Source organism: Phaethon aethereus (assembly GCF_964289735.1).
Source record: "Phaethon aethereus genome assembly, chromosome: 7".
Lineage (NCBI taxonomy): Eukaryota > Metazoa > Chordata > Aves > Phaethontiformes > Phaethontidae > Phaethon > Phaethon aethereus.
In genome coordinates this window covers 41779616-41801935 of record NC_138583.1, presented here as the reverse complement: position 1 = coordinate 41801935, position 22320 = coordinate 41779616, and the positions used below count along the sequence as shown (strand labels likewise).

The window sequence follows — 22320 nt, the reverse complement described above, 5'->3', positions numbered from 1 at the left end:
TGTGCTTGCTGTGGATTGCATTTTTGTGTCAGACTTACATCATTTAATATACATAACTGTTACGTTATACATTGAAAACATGGTACAAGTAGCATTGCATCACCATAAGAAGAACATCTTCAGTAGATGGATTTCCATTTTTCTGGTTTTTTTCCAATAAATATTTTCATTTTCAATTCAGAAATTTTAATTTTTGAATACATTTTTAAAATACTTTCACTGTGAGCATGTTCTTTTTTTTTTAACAGGAAAAAATAGTGTACCAAAATTTTCACCTACAGAAAATTTGAAGATAGACGTTGGAGCAAATGACACCATGCCCCAAATTAATTTGGAAGAATTGAGTAATATTAAACAACTGGAAGCTTTGTTTAGAGCACAGACATTAATGGCTTTCATTTCTGGTCATAGTTCTCCTTTTCACCAGCAGCACTGTTTGATGGCATATGCTTGTATCGTCCGTATCTGGCAGGTGAGATTGTATTGTATTGTATTATATTATATTATATTATAATGTGGCCAGTATATTTGGAGTTATCTTGTGTAGTTATGGTGCCAGCTATTTATTAGATATTTTAACTACATCTTTAGAATTTCCAATTTTATGGTATAGTTAGTATTACTGTAGGTTTAATGATTAAACAAGAAAATTGTTTCTTTCAGGAAAATAGAGAAGAGACATTAAGGGTAAAAGAAGTTGCCCATTGTTTCTCTGGAGTATGTTCAAACCTTTTGGGCAAAAGTTTCTAACATTTTGTATTTTTAGTTTGTTAAAGAATCTTAGTAGTGGCAGAATACATGCTGAAGACATTGCTGATAGTTCTGAAGAATGGTAATTACAGATGGACCTTCACTTAGCTTGAATCAAAGGGGATGTCTTTTGACTGAAAGGAATCGTGTGACATAGTTAAATTCAGATGTTGATTTGTTAGTTAAGTTTTGATAAAAAGTATAGACAGGCAGTGTTCTCTGATTATTATTCTCTAATCACTTTTTCATTGTTACAGCATTTCAGATCAAAGAAATGTATTTCATTTCTCATTGATATAAATGCCTAATCTAGGTAGCTATTGAGAATCACAGCAAAAATCACAGGAGAAAAACTACACATTAAATATGAGTAAATCCTTGAAGGGACTAAATCTATACTTGATAACAGTAGTGCCACAAATCATTATAGAAAAAAATCTTAGTGCTATAGATGGAACATATGAACTAGATCGGTAAGCTATAGCTTGTGCATAATTTTATTGAAATTAGCTATAAAAGCCTGGAACTTGTTACTCCTGTGGTAATTATGATCCAGTTTTCATTGTGAGATCATTTTAGACTCTAGCATTTGATGGAAGACAGGATTTTGAAAAATAAAAATTTAATATTGGTATTTTCAGATTTTACATAAGCATAATTTTTAGTATCCTGAACTTGACTGACTGAGTGTCTTGCTGGACAAAAAAAATACCTGAAAGGAGTATTACCGTTTGAAGAAACTACTAAGAAAAAAATAAAAATTAAGAGTTAATGCAGCTGTCAGTGCCAGTTGTAGGACAAGGACAGTAATTCTAAGAACTCATATTTGCGGCTGAACAGCATTGTGAGAAAAAGAATTATTAAAGGACTGGAAGTACTATAAGACAGCTTAACCTTGGTTTGGAGTACAAAGTAAAGCAAACTTGACTGCAGATGTCCATTTCTAAATAGGCTCTCAAGTGTTAGGACTCCATAAATAACTCAGTAGAGGATATTAAAATGTTCTCTGAGAACCTGAGTAATCCAAGGCAAATCAGCTGCCTCTGACTTATTTAAAGATACATGTTACCCTTCATTTGAATTTTTCATAATTTTCATGATATGCAGCATCCAGCATTACTTTTTGTTCATATTTTGTGCTCTACTCTTGATCCCTCCAGCAAAATATATTAATCTTCTCCATTTTTTCTTTTTTTTTTTTTTTTAATTTAGGTAAGATCACAAGCTGTGCTATTGTGTGCGCAGGGAATTTTTCAATGGATGCTTTCATATGCTTAAATATTTAGAAATTTCTTTTATATAACATTCATTAGTAGTGTTATAGAAGACTAATCCAGAAGGAGAACAGAGTGGCTCTTTGCAGTCTTCCAGATTACTTTGATATGAAATTAATCCCTTGTAGAAGATTAAGCAATCTAGGCGAGCAGTTTAAAAAAAAAAAAATTTGCAACCATATGGGTTAAAAAAGTAGCAGTAGGATTTATCACAGAGGTGATATCATCTTTTGACATCAAGTGCAACTGCTTAAGTACATGTCATGAACATCATAAATGCTGGTAGAAATAATGTGAGCATCTAGGAGTCTTTGAAATTTTAGTTTTCGTTAGAAAGCTCTTATGCAAACATAACATGGTATGTGACAATTGTTAGTAGCTGTAGATAGTGACTTACAGTGAATAATCATTATTACTAGAAATTGACATTATTATTGAAATTTTAAAATAATTAACTGTAATTATTTGATTATCTAGGTATCGTTGTCAGCATCAGGACTTATTACAAAAGTATTACCAAAATCCTCACAACTTACAGCTCCTCAGAAGGTACAGTCAATAATTACTGCTAAAAAAGAGAAGGACCAAAAGAAAAAGAACCAAGTAAGAATCCGTTTCCTATGGAATTAAAACAATAGTCTCTTTCTAAGAGATGTTTCCCTGGGCTCATTTGTTAAATAGTTCAGATGCTTTCCCGTAACGAATGTCATAACCTGTGAAGAATTTCTCTGTGAGTTTCTGTATCATACCTTCACTCTTGATTGCATGGACTTGACAGTTCATAAATTTACAGATACTTTTTCTTTTCTTATGTTTGTTGCATTGGTCAAACTACTTCTGTTTTGTAAAACCCCTGGTCAAAAAAGACAGACAAAACTTCAAAGGATATTAAGCAGATACTTTTTTTTAATGTTAGCTGAATACTTAATACCAACAAGAATGTTAATTTGGCCTCCTTATTTTTTATTATAGATTGAAGTTTCTGTTGTGAAAGAGAAGCCTCAAGCGAGAGGATCAGTTGATACCTTACCAGCAAATGTGAAAGAATGGGCTCACTATGACTGTCCCAATGAAATCAGAGACACTTTTAAACAGAAAACAAATAGTTATGGTATTAACTGGGATAATTTCCCTAAACCTGTAAGTATACTCCTCAAAATTCTAGAGCATTTATTATTTAGGAAAAAAATGAGTAGCAGAGAACTATGTTGCATTTTACCTTTTCTGTCTGCACGATAAAGAATATGTTCAGATAGCTGTCAAAAATACTTCTTGTCATAGTATTTGTTAATATTTCAAAAAGTGTTATTCTATCCTCTGCATTCTGAAATGAGCTTACGTTACTGAATAAATTTACTGGCTTTCTGTGTACTTAGCTGCTTTTTCAGCTTGAAAGTTTGTTTTGTGTTTTTTTTAAAGTAAAGATTGGAACTGAAGATGTAGTCACAAAGATGTAGTCCACAAAATTATATTTATACTGATTACATTTTAAAAAATTTATTTTCAGACTTGCACTCTGTATTTTATGGACCTTTTATCTAAAGAACTACAGAAAATTTTTTGCCCCCACTTGATTCTTCCCATCTTTCAGCTAGCTGAAGTTATTGCTAATGAAGTTGTGGAATGTAGAAGTCTGTCTGATCTCTACCACCTTCGGTTTGTATCCATTATTTATTTTAAATAAAAGAGAAAATGGATGGAGTGGACCATGCATTAATATTTACTCAATAGTAATGAGGCTTTTTGTGACTTATTGTTTTATATTTGTAATGGTTTTTATTTCTTTTCATTCCTTTTTAATACATTTTAATAGAGTTTTGATGAGTTGGTTTGCTTGTGGAATTAAAGACACTAAATGTATCTGTTCCTAAACATGATTTCCAGGAGGAAAGGTGTACAAGATTATGAACTTAAGCCACTTTCATGCGAATAATTTTTGTAATGCTTTATTGTCACCTAACTGAAAAAAACAAAGTCCAAAAAAATTTCCATAAAAGTATTATCTTTTAGGTATTCAAAGACAAACTCCCATCTTGCATCAAAAATATATTGTCTTCAGCTTAAGAACTCAACTAAGTATCCCCAATAAGCCCATTCTCTTTTATAGAGATTTGCCTTTGTGACCAAAATTCTGTTATTTTTACAGATGATTAGCCCTGAAAGTATTGATTCAAAAATATTTAATATGCATGCAATGGCAAACTATTGCTAGTTAAAATGTTTCAGCATGCTTTTTTGAAATGTATTGCATAATGTTTGCTTAATAATTAATGGCTATAAGCGATAATTGTTTAACTCCTGGTAATTTGTGAAATGCCACATAATGTATTTTTAAAATGCCTGAAACAGATCCCATATAACAGAATAGCTAAATGTTCAGGTATACAAATACATGTGTGTTTATCTGGATTGCCAACTGATTACTGGCTGACAAGACTAAAAGTGATTTACTAATAGGAAATTGATTTGCAGCCAAGCTTTGGCAGACAAATTTTTTTGTTGACTCCTCAAGATTTGTTTTTATTTCATGGTATTTTATTTATATCTATGACCTGATTTTTATATATGATCAGATAGGTGTACATGAATATATTAGTCTTTACTTAATACAGAAAAGTAGGCTAGTGCATACACATGAATGGGGTTTTTTGCATGCTGTAGTGAGACGATATTATAAATATTTTCAAACTTTTAACACACCATTTTTGCCACTAAATTGAAGAGGTACAGGTTTGGTGGATGGACTGGGTATACTGGTGGATGCCCCATCATTGGAAGTGTTCAAGGTCAGTTGGATGGGCTTTGAGCTACCTGGTCTAGTGAAAGATGCCCCTGCCCATGGCAGGGGGGTTGGACTAGATGATCTTCAATATGTGCTTCCCAAACTATTCTATTGTTCTATGACCTCTATTAGCAGGTAATTTCAATTACTACATTTCCCGCTTTTTTAATTTAAATTTTTTTTATTGCCAATATTAATCAAGACATTAGAAGGTAGGATTGCCAAACATGTAATGTGTACTCTTTATATGTAATGTGTTTTTATGAAGCAACCTATGAAAGATTCTGCTTGTTTCTTAAACATTTCTGCTTTTCATTCTTAGAATTGCCCTGATATGTTCAGACCTAAAACTGAGTCGGGCGTCTTTATATCATGAGAAAGCTGCTGGAGAGGCATACATTAATGAATTAGAACAAGCAATGTATGTATTTTCACTACAGAGACTGTATTTAGCTGTTGTTTTTTTTCCCTACAGTTGATAAGTGTTATTGGGGGAAAAAAATCATTAAAAACCATGATCTCTTAACAGAAATTTGGTATATTAGCTGTGCCCAAAAATTCTGTGCATGATTGTTTGTATCTGTCCACAGAGTGAGTGTATGGTGAAGATGCCTAACACAGTAATACTGCATTATGGAATACTTCTAAAATATACTTGAATTTACTTTTTCCTTCTTGTGATTTAGGTGTAGGCAAGAGATAGCACTGAAAAAAGAAAAAGAAGTACATACTAAGCCAGAGGAAAGAAAAACATTTTTTGAAAATGCTCGGCTGAGTGGTGGTAGGGATGAGAATATCCTTACTTCAAGTGAAAAGGTTTTTATTTCTACTCCAGTTTCTTTGATAAATTTCACTTTTCATTTTAATATACTTGCTAGGGTTTTTTTAAATAATTTTATACTTGAGGAATACATGAACACAAAAAATCATTAAAAGTGCATACTACTTAAATTCTGCTCACAGGCATCAGCTGAATGTGAGCGGGGTTTGCCTGGCATATTGCTTATATTGTGAAACAACAAGACTAGAATCTGTATTCATACAAAGTAGAACTACTTTTCTGCATATGGAATTTGGGACGAATGCAAATCAATGGAAAAAACTGAGTAGCCAAAAAGACATTGTATTCGCTCTTGGACTCAGTGTTCTCTTTTTCCTCTCTCCATTGCATCACTGCATACTGGGTTTTTTTGTCCCTCTTACATGTCAAAGGCATGTGGATATTTCAGCTCTGTCTTGTTTGTATCTTCTTTAGGAAGATAATTGCCTTACTGATATTCTTAAAGCTTACCTCCACTTTCCTCTTTATTATGGCAGTTCTGTCCTTGTTGTCATCATATAATTTTGCTCTCTTTCTATGTTTTTCCATTCTTGTGAATGTAAAATATTTTTTTCTAATTACTAGTCCCTCTTGAGTCACTTCTTTTAGCTCTTGCAAATAGTTTTTCTCTTTGATTGTTTTAGTTATTGCCAAGAATCAACTTATTTGTGACAGTAGCAGATCTGAAGTACTTAATCTGTTCTAAAATCAGTTTTAGTAGTATATACTTATTAGTATAATGCCTTTTGATGATTATAAAATACAAATCTCACAGTAAACCTGTTTTACCTGTAATACAACATTGAATTTCAAAGTTAGAAAATAGTTGGACTGTGGGATATATCATAGTATTCCAATTTGTATTCCATCTAGTTTAGTTTTGAAATTTATAAAGGTGTAATATTTTACTATTTTTCAGTTTTTTGAGTTAAATGAAGTAACAGGAAAAGGACTGAGTGCCCTTTCTTTCCCTTACTTGTGGATAGAAAAAGCTGAAGTACTAATTCAGCTAGGCTTATATCAACCAGCAAGACTTCTGCTTTCAGAGGCCCATGCTGCAACTCAGGTACATGAGAAATAAAATAGAAAGAGAAAAATTAATAAAATGTGTAGGAAAAATACTCATTTCGATGCAGTCATTCCTCATAATGTTAATCAAATTGCAAAACCAAACCTCCTCCCCCCCTGCCCCAAACCTATGTCATTTGAGTTTCAATATATATAAGGCATACATTTAAATATATTGCACTTAAGTCCAACTTTATGGGAATTGTCTGAAGATTATTTCAACTTGTGAAGTAGTGTCAGTATCTCTTACTGCTTTGCAGTGACCTTGGAAGATGTATGTTTATCCAAACTTTTTTGTTAAAATAGTTTAGGGACATTCAAAATTTGCTCATAAGAGAGAGAGAGTATTTTGCTCCATCCTCTCAACGTTTTGATCATTTGAAAGTCTAGTTACAGAATTTTGAATTTCATTGCAGTTTTACTGCTAACTGTAAAACATGAAAACTGTGTTTTGATGAGCAGGCACTGACACTGAAATTACGGTTTAGAATTCTGGCAGGTATGAAATAAGTGTCAGTATGTACCACCAAACAAATCCACATCGTCTCATTATTATGAGGGTATTACCTTAAAAATATGCTTCCTGTATCTGCTTTTCTCCATTATAGGTCTCTTCTTCGTTATATGGGTTATTGAAACATAATTACTGCAATAAATCCATTGCTTTTAAAAAAAATTAATTGTTATCCTGTTATTCCACATAATAATTTTTCTCATGTAAATAGAAACTGCCTATGTATATTTAGCATGAATCATGAATACTTTGAATAACAATATGTGCATAATATATTAATTAATAATATGTGTATCTAATAATAAATACTATGAATTTAGTATTATACATTGAGAAAAGTTCAAAGATATTAGGGAGGACAATAGTAAGAAATTATAATTAATTATAATTAATTATAATTAATTATATAATTTCTTACTAGTATTCTGTATGTCTGTATGCTAGTATTCTATCTATACTGTACACTATATTTGTCTCTTGTATACTACTAGTATATAGTTCATAACTAGCATAAAGCAGCATTGTAAATTTACTGGAGCTCTAGTGTATCTAGATCCCAGTTCACTAAAAAATTTTCCATCATCGCATTTCTTCATCAGATACTGAAAATGATAGCAGATATACACATACTAAATAATAGCAGAAAAATAGCTTATTTGACTTGTGAGGTAGAAGATATGGGAACATAGAGAAATATAAAGTATATCTGAAGATTTGAAGTTTTTTATATGAAGTAGACACTTTATGTTTTTGAAAAAAAATGAAGTAATATAAGGACTAACTAAGAAATTCTACAGATAATTGAGGAAATACCATTCAATTCTTATTTCTATTCGTAAGTTTAATCTAAAATATTAGTAGAAGTAGTGGATCTTTTGTATATAGGTCACATATCTTTCTTCCTAGGAATTGAGGGCCCTCTATGATGTGTCACGGTGCTTGTACTTATTTGCTGTATTGGCTAACCTGGAAAGAAACCACGGACAAGCTAAAGCACTCCTTGAGAAAGCACAGCTTCTAGGAGGAAATGAACAGTTTTGGTACAACAGTACTCTTAGTCTAATAGAAGCAATTCTAGAGGAAGAGGGGGAAGGAAAACAGAGCATGGTAAGGCAGTTTTTTGGTTTTGGTCGTTGTGTTTTTGCAGCATTGGTGCCTCTCTTTCTATAGTCTTTGCATTTCAATAAAAGCAAAAGTAGGTGTTAAATGCAGTTAGTATTGTTTTCTCTGTTGTGCATTCAACAAACATCAATTAGGGATTCCAAACAGATGCAGGCCAGTAAGAATGAGATTTTTATCCACAGAAGTTTAGGAAGTTTTCATTATAAGCTGTATATGTTTCTATTGAAATAAGAGCAGTTGTAATCTAGTATGTGTAACTAAATCCCAGAGATCTGATTCTCTTGGTTAGAATGCTTTTGTACTCAGACAAGTCTATTAACACTGATGTATTTATTTTCCATATTTAATAAAGATTATAACTTTCAATATTATTTCCTAGTATACACTTCCTTTTCAAATACTTCAAATAGTTTTACAAATATTATTTCCAGATTCTGAAAGATAGTACTGTAAGTATAATATGTAAATTTATTAAAAACCTTTTCCTATTTGACTCTCAACATTAAAATATCCATTTACTGTTCAACCCTTAACTTCTATGAGTTTCAGTGTAAATATAATCTTGTGTGTCTGTGATGATCTGTCCTTTATTGATAATCTGTACTAGTCTGTTTTATATAGAGGGACTATTTTGATTTGGGCTGAACTCACATTTACAGTCATTAAAGGGCAAAATACCCAGTGTCCTGTGAGAGTATTTACTTAGGTTTTACCAATATAGCTGTTAATTAAATGTGTGAGCTGGTGGTTTTTTTCCTCCGTGTGTCTGACCAGTGTGACTGCTGCAGCAAAATTTTTTAATAAAGACAAATCTGTAGATGAGGTTTTGAGCATCATCTAAGGGCTTTTTCATTCAAAACTATTAGCTGGGGATGACTTTTACATCCCCAGGTGGCAAAACCATAATAGTGTAAGATTTACTTGTGGATTAATATGCTAGTCAGTGTAAGTAAGGATGCAGGAGTCTGTCCCTAAGAGGATGCCTGTGTAATACAGAATCAAATGACTATTCATGTTAGAGGTCATCTGGTCATCATCCCCCGGCAAAGGGGGGGCAATTTTGAAGTGAAATCTGACCTTATGGTTGAATCAAGTTGCTCTGGGCCGTATATGGCCACTTTTCAAATATCTCCAAGAAAGGAGATTCCACAACCTTTCTGGGTCCTTGTTACTTCCCCCACTGCCCCCCCGCCCCACCAAAAAAAAAAAAAAAAAAAAGGGTGAAGGTGGACAAGCACTGGAACATCTGTTTAGAATTCCGCTTTTTCCAAGTTGGGTCTGTTGCCCCACGTTCTTCTGCTGTGTACCTCTAAGATGAGTCTGGCTCCATCTTCTCTCCTTATATGTATGTACTTGATTCATTTAATCATATCAAAATACCTAAAGATAACTCATACTTTCTAGACTTATATTTAGACTTATAGACCTACTTCGAGACTTATACACTATCTATCACCTCTCTGGGCAACCTGTTCTAGTGTTTTACTACCCTCATTGTGAAAAATAAGGAAGAAATTTTTGATAATGAGGGTGGTGAAACACTGGCCCAGGTTGCCCAGAGAGGTGGTAGATGCCTCATCCCTGGAAACATTCCAGGTCAGGTTGGATGGGGCTCTGAGCAACCTGATCTAATTGAAAATGTCCCTGCTCATTGCAGGGGGATTGGACTAGATGGCCTTAAAAGGTCCCTTCCAACCCAAAAATTCTGTGATTCTGTGATTCTATGATTCTATATACAGTTGTCAAGAATCAGTCATCTTGGGGAATATTAGGGAAAGATACTTAACATGTTGTGCACAGAATTTAAGCTTTCTAAATGAATGTTTAATATTATACACAGACATTTAAAATAGAATTATGGAATTTCTGATGTTACCTGCAGGCTTGTGAGATACTGGAACAGACTGTAAGTGTGCTCAGATCTGCTTTACTGAAGAGACCTAATAGACAATCGGAGTTGGGTTTTATAATTGCATCTCTTGAAGCCAGGTAACTGTCTTTTCATTAAAATATGCCCAGCCTGTACTATGCACCTACATTGCAAATACATGGTGGTTTTTACCATTCATCATTATTTTAGTATGGTGCATTCTGTGGATTCTCAAATATTTTTCTTCCAACTGATTTGTGTTGGGGTTTTTTTAATTTAAATTTCCTTTCCAATTTCTTCATTCTTGTAGGTAGTCCTACTACCTGTTAAGTTAGCAAGCTAGTTCAGGTACCACAACCTATTATGCATAGGTTGTGTTTGTGGTGTAGGTTACCCAAAGGAGCAAGATATATTTGCCTATGCAAGAGGTCTCTGTTTGAGCAGAGATATTCCCACAACACTATTGTAGTCTGCAGTATTGACCTACTCCTCTCCTCACCATGATCCAAGAAGTCTTTTTATGGTGAACTAAACAATTATTTTGGTTACACTGAAATCCAAGCACAGAGAGCTTAAAACGTGGTGATAAAAGGACGGAAGGACGTAGTATTTACAATTCCTTCTCCTTGCAGAAATGTGAAACTTCTGGATTAGAAACGGTAGACTAATAATCTTCTCACTTCAGCTACCTTGGACAAGGCCAAGTGCTGGGTCCTGCACTTGGGTCACAACAACCCCATGCAACGCCACAGGCTTGGGAAGGAGTGGCTGGAGAGCAGCCCGGCGGAAAGGGACCTGGGGGTGCTGGTTGACAGCTGGCTGAACATGAGCCAGCAGTGTGCCCAGGTGGCCAAGAAGGCCAACAGCGTCCTGGCCTGTATCAGAAATGGTGTGGCCAGCAGCGGTAGGGAAGTGATTGTGCCCCTGTACTCGGCACTGGTGAGGCCGCACCTTGAATACTGTGTTCAGTTTTGGGCCCCTCACTACAAGAAGGACGTTGAGTTGCTGGAGCGTGTCCAGAGAAGGGCAATGAAGCTGGTGAGGGGTCTGGAGCACAAATCTTACGAGGAGCAGCTGAGGGAACTGGAGTTGTTTAGTCTGGAGAAGAGGAGGCTGAGGGGAGACCTTATTGCTCTCTACAACTACCTGAAAGGGGGTTGTGGTGAGGTGGGGGTTGGTCTCTTCTCCCAACTAACTAGTGATAGGACGAGAGGAAATGGCCTCAAGTTGCGCCAGGGGAGGTTTAGATTGGCTATTAGGAAAAATGTCTTTATGGAGAGAGTGGTCAAGCACTGGAACAGGCTGCCCAGGGAGGTGTGGAGTCACCATCTCTGGAAGTGTTCAAAAAACGTGTGGATGTGGCTCTTCAGGACGTGGATTAGGGGGCATGGTGGCGGGTTAACAGTTGGACTTGATGATCTTGAAGGTTTTTTCCAACCTTAATGATTCTGTGATTCTGTGATCTTTAGAAGACTGAGTAGGCCTAGGCAGTTTGAATAATTAGATACATGGAACAAGTGACACCTCAATTCTAATATGAAAATACAATATTTTGATCTTTGTCAGGGCCTACTATAATTTGTAGACCACAGATTTAAAGATGGAGAGGCTTTTTCTGGATTTCTTATAATTTAAAGGAGAACAGAGAGAAATATATCTGTTTTCAAATACAGCCTGTGCTTTCTGACTGCTATCTTGTACTTAATTTTTATTCCTAGGAAAACACTTATTCAGATACATTTTGCCCAAGATTGTATGACAATTGATGCTGAGTCTCATTGGTTGCCACATATGCTACAGGAATCTTACAATAAATTAGTTCAAATTGAGAAGGACTTCTTTCGTTACGGGCATAAAAACTGTAGTGCTGAGATACTGCTAGAATGTGCAAATATTCACAGGTAAGATTATACCTCTGATGAAAAATTTTATTTGAGTTTAACTAGTCCACAAAGTGTATTGTTTACATTTTTATAGTATAATTAAAGATGGAAAAGAGCAGATAATATTGTCAGGTTTTATATCTTGGTGTTACAGGTCTATTTGCATTCTTGATGTGTTCTGTATACAGAAAAATACTGTAGAATCAAAAATTCTTTGCACTGAAGACAGAGTTAATCTTATGTGATACTGGTGGGTTTTGTACTGTTTTTGAGGTCAAAACAAAGTATCAAGGTCTCTTAAGTCAGCTTTTTGTCTTTGTTTGTAAAGGCATTTTGGCAGCCACACCAATCGTTCTCAAATATTTATAGGCTTTTACAATTCTTACTGTTGAAATGGTTGTCTAGAAATTGCTGTAATAGCAAAAATGCAAAACACTGTATGCCTTGACACCTAGCTGTGTGCCAGATGTCCCCTTAAAATGACTGAGGTATGTTTTGTACCTGGCTATTTGGGCATTTTGTTTGTGGTGAATACATACTAGATTTCTAACATAGAATATTATTTGTCTGTCTCCTCTTTGTGTCATGGCAGCTCCTTGCATTGAAGCAGTACAGTTCTGAATAAGACCTAGAAAAAATAGAATATTTTAAATATTTCAAATATATTTAAATATAACCTTGAAAAAATAATGTGTAAACTTTCACTTTCCCTATTTGAACATGTAGAAAACACATGTACAAAATTAATCTATTTTATCCATTAATTAATCTATTTAATCTATGAATCTATTAGTCTAATTATTTTATTATATATGTTCAATAGTATTGGTACCATAAAAAGAAACATTTTCTTCGTTAGTTCCTTTGGGTTTATGTTTTTTTTTCAGGATGATTGCAAAGCAGGAAAGAAATGAAGAAGAAAAACATAGTCACTATCTAGATGCTTATAATTTAGCTGAGAGGGCAGTGTCCAAAACAGAGGAAGTGTTTCATAATGTTTGTAGCTTACTTGCAGATAATGAGGTATGGAGATATATATATTTCTTCTGATGGAAAAGAAATCTGATTTAGTTGTACTGTTCACTCATTCTTGGCTAATTCCTGGAAGCCCCAAATGAGATTATCTTCCCGTAATGATAGGCATTGTTTAAATATAGAAGGAAACATTGCATGCCAAAAGAGTTTACAGTTTAAAATGGGAAGAAAAGAAGCAGAAATGAGAGGTTTTGTTTGGTCTTTGTCAATTTTGTATAATTCTAGAATTTATCTAATAGATACAAAAGAAAAAGTCTAAACTTGGAAATACTTTTGATTCTCTGAATACCTCACAAGTTTAAAATTCTCAACAATAAAGTGTTTATTTCTCAGGAGAAAAAGAAGTTTATACAGGTTACACATTTACATTATGTAAATAAACAAAACCTGTCTTCAGAATAGTGTATTTTGGGCAATGAAAGCCTGCAACCTACTTTGCTAGTGTGTACCATTTTTATACTCTAGCATCCAACTTTTTTTCTGCTTTGCTTTTTTTCAAGAACAAGTATTTTTGTGCAGCTACCAAACCCATTAATATTAAAATTCTGGGTTTATGTACACGTTTGTAACTCCTTTGGAGTTAGATATTTATATCTGGTACATAAAGCATGAAAAGCAAAAACCCAGCTGCTTTTTTTCTATGCAGCTACGTTGACTGCTTTGTAATATATTTGACATTGAAGTTTCTCTTTGCTTAAATATCTTTGTAGCAATAGCTCTGATCTGTTGAGGTGATATTGTTAAAATGTTTGCTTCTTTAGTTAAAAGAAATACAACATTCTAACTTCTTATCAGGTAAATTTGCAAAAATATTTGAAATTGGAATTCTACTTTCCTTTCTTTTGCATTTCAGACTACAAATATTAGTATCCCATTAATGACCCAACTAGCTAACAGGAAGATAAATCTTGTAGAAATTCTTTTGGATATTTTTCATCTTGTTATTACTGAGAAAAAGCTTAAAAATGTGGGAGAAGCATCGTCTCATAAAATTGTGGAGGCATTCATCAGGGGAACTGTTGAAAATGATGCAACAGAACAGGTAATACAAAATATTTAGCCCTATGATTTGCATATAAAAGGTATAACAAAGTTTCCCGGGGGTGTTTTCCATGGCAGAGCTTCTTCCACTACTGAGGAAATGGGTCCCCAGACTATTCATGTCTGCAACATGAACAGCAAAGAAAGTTCAAGTGTGTGGTTTTTGTCTTGGGGATGATTTATTGGAGGGGTTTTGTTTTGTTTCTCTGAAAGATTTTGTTTCTCACATGCAGAGACTTAAAAACCAGTAAGAATAGCAGGGAAATTACTTGAGACTTTGTAATTGATGAGGGTTTTTTTTTGCATTATCGTCTCTTCTTTTTAAAACAGTTGGGTTTAAGCAGAACTGCCTAACAGAGCTGATGAATAAGAACATAAGACATGTCCCACTGGAACAGAGCAGTAATTCTTGCCCATTATTCTGTCTCTGACAATGACAATAGGAAATGCTTTTACAGGAAAGCACAGTATCCCCACCATTCTCCGCTATACCCTCCCCTTTTCCAATATGTTCCTCAGCACTGGTGGTTGTTTGCTTATGGACATCCCAGTGTACGTTTTTATATCAGTTGTTAATGATTTTGTATATCTGTTAAAGACAGCTCATTTGTAGCTAAAAGTTCAATCACATTTAACAAATGTGTCTGTATGTAAATATGTGTTACATTTAAAAAAAAAAAATCTGTATGTGTAGGTATACATGAGCAAATAAACATAAATATGTATTTTACCAGGATTGGAAGTGTATGGAATGCACTGTGGGTCATATTACACTGGCTCAGTTAGCAAACATACAGAATCTTTGTAAAGGCTGTCCTGACATCAGATCCAAATGCCTATATCTCACTGGAAAAGCTCTTCATTTTCTTGCCATTAATGTAGATCCTGTACATTCAGAGATTTACTGGAAGCCAAATGTTATGGTATGCATTCTTTTCTGCATTTTAGTCTGTTCCTATGTGTAAAATTTGTCTGCCACAATATTTTTTCTGTATACAGTTGTATAATACTATATTGTATAATACTAAATATGTAATACTACTTTTTATTTAGAGCTAGGTTTTGCATATTGCATGCAAGCCATAATAAAATATATACTGAACCAAGTAATTTCAGAAAAATGCTTCTACCTACATGCCATCCTCATGTAGATAATTTTTTTATTCGTTCCTGAGATTTGCTAATTACAGTATTTTCAAGAGAGAGAAAAAAAAATCCTTGAATGCCTTAAAGGGCTAAGTAGGTTGGTCTCTGAAAACAGGAAGTAATGACTTGTAGATTAAAAGCTCAGATTCGTAAGCTCCTTTTGTGTTGTTGTAAGAACACCATGTAAGAAAAGGAAATTTGATTGAGTCATCATAAATTCAGTGATGAGTTAAAGTGTTCAGAAGAAATTAAGTGAGGACAAACAGCAGAAAACAAAAATCTTAACAGTTGTATGGGGGACCTTTTTAGTTTCTATTAGTCATAGTCATCATAACGTTTAAGAAATTTTGTTGCCTGATAATATTGCTAAATCTCTCACCATCAAGGGGTTCATATACTGAGATGATTTCTTTTAAGATAAGTCCCATTTTCACCTAGACTTTCACAAAAGGAATTAAGCCAGCCATACTTAATGGAATGATTAATTATTCTTTTTTTACACTGTGATGAATAGGAAGAAGCTAAATCAGGCATTGCAAAGACTTTCCTGACTTCAGCAGAATGCAGCGAACAGGAAGTGACAGACAGCAGTTTACTGACTAAGAAATGTCAATATGATAAGTATAGGAGGAAAATACAGGAATTAAAGGTATATTAGTGTATGTGCTTGCATTAGAATTCAAGTGCTTCCTTTTTATGGAAAGAAAATGAAATACTGTTCTGCTAAGTATATGTTTTATATTAAAGAAAGTATCTTATTAAAACATTTCTTTTTTAATGTTGTATAATAGATGTTGATGTCTGCTAAATAATTAATCTGTATTTGCGTATTTTGATCATAAATTAAGTGAATGCCTTAAAAAGGAGAAAAAACATTAAAATTATTAATGAAAAAGTAATACTTATCTTTTCTAACACACCAGTAATCTGTAGATATATAAAAAATACTTAATATTAATACATATTTTAATATAAACCTTTTTATTTTTGTCATCTAGAAGGAACATAGGTTGGCTCAGAAATATCTTTCTCAATCCAGTGAAGCTTTGCTACAGTGTATGGGTATTGCATTCAGTCATAATATTACTGATGTACTGGCTCCTGCTAGTTTTGAAATGGTTGAATGCTTTCGACAATTTGATCCAGTTTCAACTAGCCAGTTTTTGGCACTTCATCAGGTAATGCAGCTAACGTATTGTGCTTCTTTCCAGTATAAAAAGGGTGTTTTAAGTTACATAAGCAAAAAAGTCTATTCATATAGCCTGAAAATTGGTCATACAGAACATGATGTACAGATACATATAAGAACTAGTGAGTAATACAGGTAATCAAATACATGACATGTTTGCTGAGTTCAAAATGTTTGATCAATGGCTTTTTAACAATTCCAGTATCTGTTGTATTTGATTTGACATTTTCATTGATGATTGCATACATGAAAAGATTTTCTAGAACATGATTATCCTTCCCTAACGAACAATTTTTAAACTGTTTCTTTGGATTTATTCATTCATTATTTTTAAGTAGATAGGTAAGGTTTACATTCAGTTTGTCAGATCAACACCTACCCAGTATGGTCCCATAGATGGCTTGAAGATGTATGAATCATTCATGTGAGTATGTACCTTCATCACGGAAAAGATGAGGAATAGCTGTAAGGCTTATATTCCCTACATCAGGAACAAATAATACGTACTTTCTACACCATCATCTCCATCGTAGAAATACAGAAATGCACCTTATACTAATTTCCTTCCTGCCACATCAAGGCAACTGCAGGAAATTATGACAGACAGTAAGCACCTTCCTGTGTATCAACACTTAGATTTGCAAATACCTCCACCCGTGGGTGGACTGGACTAGGTAGGTCTTTTGGTAAATCAGAATACAGCTAATATGGGGTTTCATGGCTCAGTCCTTTATTCCCGTACTCCTGGAGCATGCCATATTATTTGTGGTTTGTTGTCATACTTGTTAGTGAACAAGCTATGTAGAATGCATATCAAGGCATGAAAACCATGACTAGTCATGTCTTTTACTGGGAAAAAAATTCTGCTAGTTCAGTTACTGTCCTGCCCAGAAAGGTTTGTATTTTTTTTAAAAAAAGTTTAAAATTTCACTCCATGTCAATATTAAGCCTCCCTTTGGAATTTTTGATTAGGTCAACCCGAATTGCATTTTTTTTTAATGTGACAGCCGCACTAAAAGAAAAAAAAGATGCTTTAACTCTTAGCAAGCATTGGTTCAATGGTGTGTTTGTTGAAAGAAAAGGAGATAAAGTCTTACCCTTTATATTGTAGGTAGTCTGTTAAAATGCATGATGTGATGTGATGGCTGTACAGTAAAACGCACAGAAACACAGACTTGAAAGGCTAACTTCAGAACACAAGCAATTACCTTTGCATGTAGACCTTAGATGACTAAATGCAACAACATGGATGATAGATGTAGACAAAGAAGTCAATTCTAGCTATGCATATTTAAGAAATATTTATAAGTTATTGCCAGACTGCTTACATTAGATTATAAACACAAATAGCATACAGGCTTTTGCTAGTCCATCTCACCTTTCAAGCAAGAGAGCTTTTCTTTACATATGTGTTATAACAAACATAGAGTATATATGTATTTATATTATTTTTGGGAATGAAAATAAATAGAATTAAAAATTTTACAGAGCTGTTCAGCATCTATGATCATGAAGCGTATCCTTCTAACAGCTACATCTAACACCAGCAGCTCTCAGCTGGCAGCATTACTGCATCTTCAGAATCATTTAAAACAAAACAGAAACACAAGTGATCTTCTAAAAAATGTGGAAAAGCAACTGACTGCTACTTCAATGGTAACTTTTTGAGATGTGCTACTTATTAGGGGTTTATATGTACGCTATATAAATACAGAGAGGCATATATATATGTATACGTACATATATACCCACACATATGCAGATATGTATTGTTTCAGTTATTCCTGGAATTAAATAATGTTTAATCTGTTTTCTTTAAAATCTATTAAATTTTTTTGTTTTCTTAATTTGAGTCATGAGTAGACTTGGTCAGGAATTGAAATACATTTTTATTAGTATGGTATGTACTGTACTGTGGTTTTATTTATCCTAGGTTATCTAAGTGGCATGAGCGACGTAATTTAGGTCAGAAGTGAGACTTTAAAGATGCAATTCCAGTTTGTCTTATAGTTACAATTTGGTATAGCTCGATGTCTGAGTTGTGCTATCTGCACACTTACATAATTAATTCCATGTGAGTCTCTGAAGATGCCATTGTAAAGGGCCCTTGCAACAGAGACTCCTGTCACTGTCTGGACAACATCCAGTCATCCTGTTTGAGAGAGTTAGGTGCCCATGCGAGTGTTACCCTATGAAAAGAGCCTGATTTTTTTTTTTTTTTTTTTAGTAAACACTCATCCTTGAGTGTGGGCATCAACTGAACCGTGATGTGGCAAACTGGATATATAAAGAAACCAACCAGCAGAATGTAATTCATGTAATTCATACTTTGGGAACAAATCATGGATAAACTTTCCTGGGAGATAAATACTCTGTCTTTTGGTCTAAGCAGACTGAGAACTGTGTATTCTTCAAATGCCTGAGACCTAAAAGTGGATACCAAAGCTAAGACTGGAAGACCCTAGGTTAGAAATGAATGAAATTAAAAACTGCCAGCAAGTTAGATACAAAGAATTAGCTGTAGCTGGCAGGGTTTAAGCATTTACAAAATGTGGCAAGCAGAGATACAGTACAGGATAGGAAAAATACATGTTTGTGGGCTACTGTTTTGGCTTTTCTCTTTATATGCTGTATTACCTTGCTTAGCAGAAGGAAGAGGATAATATTTTGTTAAGAAGCCACTGTTTTTGAGTTGCTGCAATTATCTGACTGGTAACAGATTCCCTAGCTGAAAACATTCATCAACGCCCACCATGTCTGTACCTGTTGCAGGAGCTCAGGAAAGGAAAGGTGGCAGTCAAAACATCTGCTCGTGGCTGCATTCTTGAACTGCATGATTCCAGGCAGTGTGAGATGCAAGAAATCAAAGTGGTCCCTGAATTAGTTCTCTCTGAGGTTATATTAGTGGTTCTTAAAATTCAGATGAGATTTTTAGTTCAGATTAGAAATGCACTTTCAAAACCAATCTCCCAGTTGTCCTTGCTTACAGTGCTGTGATTTGCATTGTGTTACAATGACTGTATGAGCTGGGTTCCTCTCAGACAAAAACTGAACTGGATTCTTTGATGTGGTCAAGCCCCATTGAGTGGACATTCAGTCCAGGGGGCCAGTCCAGAGGTACTCTGAAGTAAAAATCAGTGGAAGAGTGTACAGTATATTCTGCTCCTGATGATCTGTACTACTTGTTAATGCAGGTATACTCAGAGTGTATCCAGTGTGCTTAAACACATAAAACTTCAATCTGAAAAACATGTAAACACACATGCTTAAAGGCTGCAGCCTCAAAAAACATTTATGGTCCATTTGTTATTAGGACCAGTTTTTCATTTGGAGTCTGTTTAATCACTAGGAGGTTTTTGGTTGGTTTTGGTTGTAATTTCGTCGAAAGAGTTTGTATATTCTTTAGTACAATATTTTTGTAGTGGGTTGACCTTGGCTGCTTGCCAGGTGCCCACCAAGCTGCTCTATCACTGCTCTCCTCAACAGGACGGGGGAGAAAATGTGGTGAAAAACTGATGGGTCAAGAAAGGACAGGGTTCTCAGTCACCCATTACTGTCATGGGCAAAACAGACTTGACTTGGGGAAATTAATTTATTGCCAATTAGTAATCAAGTAGGATAATAAAAAATAGAAACAGAACTAAAAAAGATCTTCCTGCCCTTCTTCCCAGGCTCAGCTTCACTCATTCTTTTACCTCCTCCCCCTGCCACTCAAGAACCACAGGGGAAATGGGGCATGGGGGTTGCGTGGGGTCCCTCCCACAGGAGACAGTCCTCCATGAACTTCCCCAACATGGGTCCTTCCCACGGGCTGCAGTTCTTCACGAACTGCTCCAGCCTGGGCCCCCCACGGGTGCCATCCTTCAGGAACAGGCTGCTCCAGCCCGGGTCCCCCACGGGTGCCGTCCTTCAGGAACAGGCTGCTCCAGCTCGGGTCCCCCCACAGGTGCCGTCCTTCAGGAGCAGGCTGCTCCAGCCTGAGTCCCCCCACAGGTGCCGTCCTTCAGGAACAGGCTGCTCCAGCCTGGCCCTGCGGGGTCCCAGGTCCTGCCAGCAAACCTGCTCCAGCCGGGGCTCCTCTCTCTCCCCACGGGGCCACAGGCCCTGCCAGGAGCCAGCCCCAGCGCGGGCTGCCCACGGGGTCACGGCCTCCTTCGGGCATCCTCCTGCTCCGGTGTGGGGCCCTCCCCAGGTGCGGGTGCAGATCTGCTCCCCCGTGGAGCTCCATGGCCGCAGGGGCACAGCCAGCCTCCCCGGGGGCTTCCCTGGGGGCTGCCAGGGACCTTCTGCTCCGGCGCCTGGAGCCCTCCTGCCCCTCCTGCCCCGAGCTGGGGGCTGCAGGGCTGCTCCTCTCACATTTTCTCAATCCTCTCTTCCATCTGCTGTGCAGTGTTTTTACCATCTCTTAAATATGTTATCACAGAGGTGCCACCAGTATTGCTGATGGGCTCATCTTTGGCCAGCGGTGGGTCTGTCTTGATGCCGGCTGAAACCATCTCTGTCCAACCTGGGGGCAGTTCCCGGTGTCTTCTCACAGAAGCCACCCCTGCAGCTCGCCCTGCTACCAAAACCTTGCCGCATAAACCCAGTATAATTTTATACAGTTCCTTTTGGTGAGGTGTCTATTCTTAACAAAATTGTGAAGGACTTTTACAAACATAAATGTTACAATTATCATCCTGCTCCCTTCCTTTGCTAACATTCTGCTAGGATTCGGTAGTGTTTTAACTTCACAGATAGTGCAGTGGCCAAAAAAGTCATGTTATGAAGAGTGGATTAAGTTAGAGTATTTGTAATTTGTTTTAAATAATATTTATAAGTTCTTCTGCACTACACAAAAATCACACGATCACAGAATGGTTGAGATTAGAACAGACCTCTGAAGGTCTTCTGGTCCAACCCCCCTGCTCAAGCAGGACCACCTAGGTGCCCAGGACCATATCCAGGTGGCTTCTGGATATCTCCAAGGATGGAGACTCCATAACCTCCCTGGGCAACCCTGTGCCAGTGCTCGATCATCCTCACAGTGAAAAAGTGTTTCCTGGTGTTTGGATGGAGACTCCTGTCCTGGCACATCTGCTGAGTGTTTCTTTTGGCTTTTTTTAATATTAGGACCTTCTTTCTTAGAATTATTATACATTTTCTGATGAAAGAACTGAGATTGGTGTTTATAAAAGATATGAAAATAATTTTACTTTTGAATTACTGTACAGGCATGGAGAAATCTCTGTATTCCTATTGAACATTTTAATATAATGGATGTATTGCCATCTAATTTCTACATAATTATTCTCCAGCATTCAGAAGACAGGTATAAAATTTCATCATTTTTGTTTAGCATTTGTTTGTTACAAATGTCATTTTTTAAACCTTTAAATAAACACTATTTCAATTGTTTATTGCCTTTTACTTCTAGTTTTGCTGGACTTGAATTTTAGGGTAGTGAACAAATTAATATATACATAAAACTGCCTGCAACTCAAAGCTTTTTTGTACTTTTGATTTCCCTAATTATCTCTTAAATCTCCAGAGTTGACTTGAATGGTTTCCAGCCATTCTTGGTATCCTTCTAAATTCCGTTAATAGTTTCCAGCTCTTATTGCTTATGCTCTTGGAAGTGTTAGGAGGAGTCATATTTAGCTTTATAAAGCCACAAATGATCTCATTACTGCAGCCTAATTAGCGACTACTCAAAAATTGAGCTATAGCAACTGACTATGAGTACCTTCACCAATTGTGAAAAGTCTTAAACAATTGTCATGGAACAAATAAGAATCTACCTTATTGGATATATAGCAATGAAAGAACTTTTCTTACAGCTCTCAG

General features: G+C 35.6%; 1 protein-coding gene across 1 annotated transcript in view; it reads left to right on the top strand.

Annotated features, from left to right (window-relative positions):
• Positions 1-22320, top strand: part of CFAP46 (cilia and flagella associated protein 46) — a gene marked incomplete at both ends in the record, with an annotated part of 92428 nt that overhangs the window by 54235 nt on the left and 15873 nt on the right. The window contains 17 exons of the mRNA XM_082002334.1: positions 249-472; positions 2502-2627; positions 2997-3164; positions 3532-3680; positions 5129-5227; positions 5493-5622; positions 6546-6692; positions 8115-8315; positions 10213-10319; positions 11919-12101; positions 12992-13106; positions 13972-14160; positions 14894-15082; positions 15820-15954; positions 16304-16483; positions 17983-18150; positions 21708-21805. Coding sequence (XP_081858460.1) covers positions 249-472; positions 2502-2627; positions 2997-3164; positions 3532-3680; positions 5129-5227; positions 5493-5622; positions 6546-6692; positions 8115-8315; positions 10213-10319; positions 11919-12101; positions 12992-13106; positions 13972-14160; positions 14894-15082; positions 15820-15954; positions 16304-16483; positions 17983-18150; positions 21708-21805 — 2608 coding nt within the window. The remainder of the gene's footprint in view (positions 1-248; positions 473-2501; positions 2628-2996; positions 3165-3531; positions 3681-5128; positions 5228-5492; positions 5623-6545; positions 6693-8114; positions 8316-10212; positions 10320-11918; positions 12102-12991; positions 13107-13971; positions 14161-14893; positions 15083-15819; positions 15955-16303; positions 16484-17982; positions 18151-21707; positions 21806-22320) is intronic.